This window comes from Penaeus japonicus, unplaced genomic scaffold (assembly GCF_977035675.1).
Source record: "Penaeus japonicus unplaced genomic scaffold, GWHDUDI00000001_assembly GWHDUDI00000028, whole genome shotgun sequence".
Taxonomy (NCBI): domain Eukaryota; kingdom Metazoa; phylum Arthropoda; class Malacostraca; order Decapoda; family Penaeidae; genus Penaeus; species Penaeus japonicus.
Window position 1 is genome coordinate 576,474 of NW_028234430.1, and position 10,000 is coordinate 586,473.

Below are 10,000 nucleotides of genomic sequence, written 5' to 3' on the forward strand. Positions count from 1 at the left end.
TGAGAAAGACTATGAGAAGGTGAATGAGTAAGAATGACGATGAGAAGGTGAATGAGTGAGAATGACAATGAGAAAGTGAATGTGAGTGAGAATGATGATGAGAAGGTGAATGAATGAGAAAGACTATGAGAAGGTGAATGAGTAAGAATGACAATGAGAAGGTGAATGAGTGAGAATGATAATGAGAAGGTGAATGAGTGAGAATGACAATGAGAAGGTGAATGCGAGTGAGAATGACAATGAGAAGGTGAATGTGAGTGAGAATGACAATGAGAAGGTGAATGTTAGTGAGAATGACAATGAGAAGGTGAATGACTGAGAATGACAATGAGAAGGTGAATGTGAGTAAGAATGATAGAGAAGGTGAATGTTAGTGAGAATGACAATGAGAAGGTGAATGACTGAGAATGACAATGAGAAGGTGAATGTGAGTGAGAATGATGATGAGAAGGTGAATGAGTGAGAAAGACTATGAGAAGGTGAATGAGTAAGAATGACAATGAGAAGGTGAATGTGAGTAGGAATGGCAATGAGAAGGTGAATGTGGATGAGAATGATAATGAAAAGATGAATGTGAGTGAGAATGACAATGAGAAGGTGAATGTGAGTGAGAATGACAATGAGAAGGTGAATGTGAGTGAGAATGACAATGAGAAGGTGAATGTGAGTGAGAATGATGATGAGAAGGTGAATGAATGAGAAAGACTATGAGAAGGTGAATGAGTAAGAATGACAATGAGAAGGTGAATGAGTGAGAATGATAATGAGAAGGTGAATGAGTGAGAATGACAATGAGAAGGTGAATGCGAGTGAGAATGACAATGAGAAGGTGAATGTGAGTGAGAATGACAATGAGAAGGTGAATGACTGAGAATGACAATGAGAAGGTGAATGTGAGTAAGAATGATAGAGAAGGTGAATGTTAGTGAGAATGACAATGAGAAGGTGAATGACTGAGAATGACAATGAGAAGGTGAATGTGAGTGAGAATGATGATGAGAAGGTGAATGAGTAAGAAAGACTATGAGAAGGTGAATGAGTAAGAATGACAATGAGAAGGAGAATGAGTGAGAATGATAATGAGAAGGTGAATGAATGAGAATGACAATGAGAAGGTGAATGTGAGTAGGAATGGCAATGAGAAGGTGAATGTGGATGAGAATGATAATGAAAAGATGAATGTGAGTGAGAATGACAATGAGAAGGTGAATGTGAGTGAGAATGACAATGAGAAGGTGAATGTGAGTGAGAATGACAATGAGAAGGTGAATGACTGAGAATGAAAATGAGAAGGTGTATGACTGAAAATGACAATGAGAAGGTGAATGTGAGTGAGAATGACAATGAGAAGGTGAATGACTGAGAATGACAATGAGAAGGTGAATGAGTGAGAATGACAGTGAGAAGGTGAATGAGTGAGATTGACAATGAGAAGGTGAATGTGAGTGAGAATGACAATGAGAAGGTGAATGTGAGTGAGAATGACAATGAGAAGGTGAATCTGAGTGGCAATGACAATGAGAAGGTAAATGTGAAAGAGAATGACAGTGAGAAGGTGAATGTGACTGAGAATGACAATAAGAAGGTGAATGTGAGTGAAAATGAAAATGAGGTGAATGTGAGTAAGAGTGAGAATGAAAATGAGAAGGTGAATGTGAGTGAGAATGACAATGAGAAGGTGAATGTGAGAGAGATTGAGAATGACAATAAGAAGGTGAATATGAATGAGAATGACATGAGAAGGTGGATGCGAGTGAGAATGACAGAAAATAGGTAAATGAGTGAGAATGACAATGAGGAGGTGGATATGAGTGAGCATTACAATGAGAAGGTGAATGAATCTGAATGACAAAGGGATGGTGAATGTGAGTGAGAATGACAATGGCAAGGTGAATGTGAGTGAGAATGGTAATGAGAAGGTGAATGTGAGTTAGAATGACAATGAGAAGGTGAATGTGAGTGAGGATGACAATGAGAAGGTGAATGTAAGAGAGAATGACAATGAGAAGGTGAATAAGTTAGAATGACAATGAGAAGGTGAATGGCCGTTAAAGGAAGCACAGTGTAAGGGAGTTTCATCTGAGGGAGGAAGAAGCTTCTGTTAGACGTTTGTTTGTGAGTAATGAGCGTGAGAAAGGGAAGTGAGGATGACAATGCGAAGGTGAATGTGAGTGAGAATGACAGTAAGAAGGTGAATGCGAGTGAAAATGACAATGAGAAGGTGAATGCGAGTGAGAATGACAATGAGAAGGTGATTGTGAGGGAGAATAAGACTAGTTTTAGGAATGAGATTAATAGAGATGATTAGGGTGATAAGGGTAAGGGCTAGGAATAGTATGGATATTTTGAATATTAATAAAATTGTAAATACTAAGAATGCTAATGAAAATAAGAATTATGAAAAGGTATAGAAACAATGAGATAATGAGAAAGAATATTATAATGAAAATGAATGTTTGATAATCATTTATCAATAATATATAAATATTTTTTCATTACTATGATAATTATTGTAATTTTTATTGTTTTTATTATTATATTTACGAACACCATTGCAATAATAACAGTAATCATGATAGCTATAATGATAGCAATGGTAATAAAATGATAAAAAATATCAATCATAATGATAGAAATATTAGTGAAGATAATTATGACAATAACATGAATAATAATGATAATGAGGAAGATAAAAATAATAATGAAGATAATAATAATGATAATTCTTATAATAATGATAATTATATAATATTCATAATGATAATGATGATAATGAAAATATTAATGATGATAAAAATAATAACAGCAATGATGATTTCTAAAAATGATAATAACATAAAAATAATCATTATCATTAAAAATAATCATTATCATTAATGACAATTATAATTCATAATAAATTTATAATCATTTATAATCAATATTTAAAATATTCATTATAATAAGAATTATCATCATAATCAATAAATATTATTTCCATCATTACTGTTATTACTATCATTATTCACCTTCCAATCACCATCATTATTATCATTATATCATTATCATTAGTTCCATCATTATCATGAGAGTGTTATCATCAGTATCATAAAATATTTCCTTCCTTAATATTTGTGAGGTTTTCTTGCCACATTCGTGCAGTAAAGATAAATATTATATTAAAGATAAATATTCGTGCAGTAAAGATCAATATAAATAAGTAAAGATAAATATAAGATATTCGTGCAGTAAATAAAGATGTTCTTTAGCCATTGAAACACGTGGTGTTGTTGAGCGTCTGCTAATTTATTCAGAAAATCATATTGATATAAAATGATTTACACTTCTGTTTCAATGCAGTTAAAATATATAGTCTTCATATTGGAAAAACATACACCTGATAAATGGTGTAACATAAACAAAACATGTCTTTCTTGTAGTAAATAAGCGTAAAATAAAAAACATCAAATATTGGTGGAACATGGGAGACATTACGTATGTCAAAGAAAACGGACCCGCCGTTCGGGGGGACTTAACTAAACTTTTATATTTCTAAATTTATTACTATCATTATTCATCATCACCATTATTATTATCATTGTTATCATAAATATGTCATTACCATTATCATTAGTTCTATTATCATCATGAAAGTGTTATCATCAACATTATCAGTGATGATTACTTTATCATTAATATTGTTATCATTACCACCATCAACATTATGAAACTTTTCATTATCATCATTATTGTTGTTGCTTTTGTTACCATTACTTTCTCCATTATCATCATTGTCATTGTCATCACTGACAAAGACCTCGCAACAACACCACCAACAAAAGCATGTAGGAGAACAAGAACAGGATCACCATCAAAATAACAATAATGAGAAGAAGAAGGATGATAATAATTGATAATTTAGTAGAAATGGGAGTAACAATGATAGTTATAGTAATGAAATATTAATGATAATATGAATAGCACCATTGATGATTATGATTGATGATGAGGATGATCATATTTCTTTTAGATAAACAGGAAAATAATAATGATAACATCAATAATAATTAAGATGATCTTACTTATTATTATCATAATTGTTATAACTAATCATTATAACATTTATAGTATAAAGAAATATAGAAAAATCTATTTATTTCTATTTTATAGAATATTCTATGAAAATATTTTATTGAAAAATTCATAGAATAAAGAAATAAATATCAATAAAATTAATGATAAATGATGATAAAGATTCCCTTATTAAATTATAATAGTATTTGTTATAAATTTCCACAAAGACAAAGATGAGAAAAGAAACAAAAGCAAAATTCTTCTGGTGCCTTTAAGAAGTCACTCGCTTTCCAATCGCCTTACCATCCTTATCCTTGGCGTTCACTTCTCCGCCCTTCTCGAGGAGCGTCTCTGCAACAGCATGATGGCCGTTCTGGGAAGCAAGGTGTAAGGGAGTCCAACCTGAGGGAGGAAGATGCTTGTGTTAGATGTCTGTTTGTGAGTAATGAGCGTGAGAAGGGAAGTGAGGATGACAATGAGAAGGTGAATGTGAGTGAAAATGATAGTGAGAAGGTGAATGTGAGGGAGAATGAGACTAGTTTTAGGAATGAGATTAATAGAGATGATTAGGGTGATAAGGGTAAGGGCTAGGAATAGTATGGATATTTTGAATATTAATAAAATTGCAAATACTTAGAATGTTAATGAAAATAAGAATTATGAAAAGGTATAGAAACAAGAAGGATAAGAAAAAATATATATGTATGATAATGAGAAAGAATATTATAATGAAAATGAATGTTTGATAATTATTTATCAGTAATATATATATATATATATATATATATATATATATATTATATATATATATATATATATATATATATATATATATATTATATATGTATATATATATACATATATATATGTATATATATATATATATATATATATATATAATATAGAGAATTATACAGAAATATAGAGTGACAAAGAGTAGGAGAATTATACATGTGGGGTTTTCTTGCCACATTCGTGCAGTAAATAAAGATGTTCTTTAGCCATTGAAACACATGGTGTTGTTGAGCGTCTGCTAATTTATTCAGAAAATCATATTGATATAAAATGATTTATACTTCTGTTTCAATGCAGTTAAAATATATAGTCTTCATAATGGAAAAAAACATACACCTGATAAATGGTGTAACATAAACAAAACATGTCTTTCTTGTAGTAAATAAGCGTAAAATAAAAAACATCAAATATTGGTGGAACATGGGAGACATTACGTATGTCAAAGAAAACGGACCCGCCGTTCGGGGGGACTTAACTAAACTTTTATATTTCTAAATTTATTACTATCATTATTCATCATCACCATTATTATTATCATTGTTATCATAAATATGTCATTACCATTATCATTAGTTCTATTATCATCATGAAAGTGTTATCATCAACATTATCAGTGATGATTACTTTATCATTAATATTGTTATCATTACCACCATCAACATTATGAAACTTTTCATTATCATCATTATTGTTGTTGCTTTTGTTGCCATTACTTTCTCCATTATCATCATTGTCTTTGTCATCACTGACAAAGACCTCGCAACAACACCACCAACAAAAGCATGTAGGAGAACAAGAACAGGATCACCATCAAAATAACAATAATGAGAAGAAGAAGGATGATAACAATTGATAATTTAATAGAAATAGTAGTAATAATAATAGTAATCTTCATGAAATAATAATGCTAATATGAATAGCACAATTGATGATGATTATGATTGATGATGAGGATGATCATATTGCTTGTAGATAATAATAATAATGACAATGTCAATAATAATTAAGATGATCATACTTATTATTATCATAATTATCATAACTAATCATTATAACATTTATAGTATAAAGAAATATAGAAAACTCTATTTATTTCTATTTTATAAAATAATCTATGAAAAATTTTTTACTGAAAAATTCATAGAATAAAGAAATAAATATCAATAAAATTCATGATAAAAGATGAAAAACATTCCCTAATCAAATTATAACAATAATTGTTATAAAATTCCATAAAGACAAAGAAGAGAAAAGAAACAAAAGCAAAATTCTTCTGGTGCCTTTAAGAAGTCACTCGCTTTCCAATCGCCTTACCATAATAAGCCTTGGCGTTCACTTCTCCGCCCTTCTCGAGGAGCGTCTCTGCAACAGCATGATGGCCGTTCTCTGAAGCACAGTGTAAGGGAGTCTGACCTGAGGGAGGAAGATGCTTGTGTTAGACGTCTGTTTGTGAGTAATGAGCGTGAGAAGGGAAGTGAGGATGACAATGCGAAGGTTAATGTGAGTGAGAATGAAAGTGAGAAGGTGAATGTGAGTGAAAATGAAAAGGTAAATGTGAGTCAGAATGACAATGAGTAGGTGAATGTTAGTGAGAATGACAATGAGAAGGTGAATGTGAGTGAGAATGAAAATGAGAAGGTGAATGTGAGTGAAATTGAAAGTGAGAAGGTGAATGTGAGTGAGAATGACAATGAGAAGGTGAATGAGTGAGAATGACAATGCGAAGGTGAATGTGAGTGAGAATGACAATGAGTAGGTGAATGTTAGTGAGAATGACAATGAGAAGGTGAATGTGAGTGAGAATGAAAATGAGAAGGTGAATGTGAGTGAAATTGAAAGTGAGAAGGTGAATGTGAGTGAAAATGAAAAGGTGAATGTGAGTCAGAATGAAAATGAGAAGGTGAATGTCAGTGTGAATGACAATGAGAAGGGTAATGAGAGTGAGAATGACAATGAGAAGATGAAGGTGACTGAGAATGAAAATGAGAAAGTGAATGTGAGTGAGAATGAAAATGAAAAGGTGAATGTGAGTGAGAAGGACAATGTGAAGGCGAATGTGAGCGAGAATGACAGTGAGAAGGTCAATGTGAGTGAGAATTACAATACGAAGGTGAATGTCAGTGAGAATGACAATGAGAAGGGGAATGAGAGTGAGAATGATAATGAGAAGGTGAATGTGAGTGAGAATGACAATAAGGTGAATATGAGTGAGAATGAAAATGAGAAAGTCAAATTGAGTGTGATTGACAATGAGGAGGTGAATGTGAGTGAGAATGACAATGAGAAGGTGAATGTGATTGAGAATGACAAGAGAAGGTGAACGCGAGTAAGAATGACAATGAGAAGGTGAATGTCATTGAGAATGATAATGAGAAGGTGAATGTGAATGAGAATGACAATCAAAAGGTGAATGTGAGTGCGAATGACAGTGAGAAGGTGAATGAGTGAGAATGACAATGAGAAGGTGAATGTGAATGAAAATGACAATGAAAAGGTGAATGTGAGTGTGAATGACAATGAAAAATGTGAATGTGAGTGAGAATGACAATGAGAATGTGAATGTGAGTGAGAATGACAATGAGAAGGTGAATGCGAGTGAGAATGACAATGAGAAGGTGAAAGTGAGTGAGAAGGTGAATGTGAGTAGGAATGACAATGAGAAGGTGAATGTGGATGAGAATGATAATTAAGAGGTGATTGTGAGTGAGAATGACAATGAGAAGGTTAATTTGAGTGAGAATGACAGTGAGAAGGTGAATGTGAGTGAAAATGACAATGCGAAGGTGAATGTGAGTGAGCATGACAGTGAGCTGAATGTGAGTGAGAATGAAAATGAGGTGAAAGTGAGTGAGAATGAATATGAGAAGGTGAATGTGAGTGAAAATGACAATGTGAAGGTGAATGTGAGTGAGAATGACAGTGAGAAGGTGAATGTGAATAGGAATGACAATAAGAAGGTAAATGTCAGTGAGAATGACAATGAGAAGATGAATGTGAGTGAGAATGACAGTGAGAAGGTGAATGTGAATGAGAATGACAATGAGAAGGTGAATGTGAGTGAGAATGACAATTAGAAGGTGAATGTGAGTGAGAATGACAATGAGAAGGTGAATGTGAGTGGGAATGACAGTGAGAAGGTTAATATGAGTGAGAATGACAATGAGAAGGTGAATGTGAGGATGGCAGTGAAAGATGAAAGCGAGTGAGAATGACAATGAGAAGGTGAATGTGAGTGAGAATGACAATGAGAAGGTGAATGTGAGTGAGAATGACAATGAGCAGGTGAATGTGAGTGAGATTGACAGGGAGAAGGTGAATGTTAGTGAGAATGAAAATGAGAAGGTGAATGTGAGTGAGAATGACAATGAGAAGGTGAATGTGAGTGAGAATGATAGTGAGAAGGTGAATGTGAGTGAGAATGACAATGAGAAGGTGAATGTGAATGAGTGTGAGATAATGATAATAATAATATTAGCAATGGAAATAATAATGATGATATTAATGATGTTGATAATAATAATTCATAAAAATAACAACAACAATGAATGGCAATGAATATTATCATTATATCTAGAAAGGTAAGAATTATTATAAAAATATTATGAGAGAATTAATAGATGACTTACAATAGAAGGATATAATGACAAATGGAAGGGAGATATATGTGGACAAGAATTAACATGATAATGACAATGTTAATGATACTTGGAATGAGGGTGTAAGTATATATATATATATATATATATATATATATATATATATATATATATATATATATATATATATATATATATATATATATAGGTAAATATATATGTATGTATGTATGTATATATATATATATATATATATATATATATTATATATATAGATATAGATATATATAGATATATATTATAGATATATAATATAGATATATATATAAATATATATATATATATATATATATATATATATATATATATATATATATGTATATATATATATATAATATATTATATATATATTATATATATATATATATATATATATATATATATATATATATTTATATATATATATATATAATATATATATATATATATATATATATATATATATATATATATATATTATGTTATATATATATTATTATATGTATATATATATATATATTTATATATATATATATATATATATGTATATATACATATATATATATATATGTATATATATATATATGAATATATATATATATATATATATTTATTTATATACATATACATATACATATATATATATATATATATATATATATAATATATATATATATATATATATATATATAATATATATATATATTATATATATATATATATATATATATATATATATATATATATGATATTAATATAAATATATATATATATATATATATATATATATATTATATATATATATATATTATATAATATATATATTTATATATAAATATATATATATATATATATATATATATATATATATTATAATATATTATATTATATATATATATATATATATATATATATATATAATATATATATATATATATATATATATATTATATATATTTATATATATATTATATATATATATATATATATATATATATATATATATATATATATATATAATATTATATATGTATATTTATATATATTTATATATATCATATATATATATATATAAAATATATATATATATATAATATATATATATATATATATATATATATATATCAATATATATATATATATATATATATATATATATATATATATATATCAATATAGGGAAATATATATGTATATATATGTATATAGGGTAGTATAATAATAATAATAATAATGAATCTATTTAGATTTTTCCTGCTTATCAAATTTGTACTTTTCAAAAAGCAATGCATCTGGAATTGAAATGAGTCAAAGAAAATAAAGGGATTAATACACATATGTCAATTTGGTTCTTCAGATTTGCTTCCCTCATTTTCTTGTTAAATGCATGTAAGCTGCAGCAGATGGTAATTCATATTCCATTTCCATAGTTCAAATTTCACATTCTTAAAAACTGTGAATCTCGTCATCAGCATCTCTGGCCATCAAAAGCCCAGACCTAATTAATTCTACTTCAC

The 10,000-nt window shown here is 29.0% G+C and overlaps 1 protein-coding gene across 25 annotated transcripts in view; it reads right to left on the reverse strand.

Moving 5' to 3' along the window:
* Positions 1-10,000, reverse strand: part of LOC122254997 (uncharacterized) — a 281,759-nt gene that overhangs the window by 227,569 nt on the left and 44,190 nt on the right. Inside the window, exon 6 of one of the 25 annotated variants that reach the window (XM_086553155.1) lies at positions 4,357-4,455. The exons of the other annotated variants lie outside the window; for them this stretch is intronic. Within the exon in view, the coding sequence (XP_086409281.1) occupies positions 4,357-4,455 (99 nt within the window). The remainder of the gene's footprint in view (positions 1-4,356; positions 4,456-10,000) is intronic. 25 annotated transcript variants of the gene reach the window in all.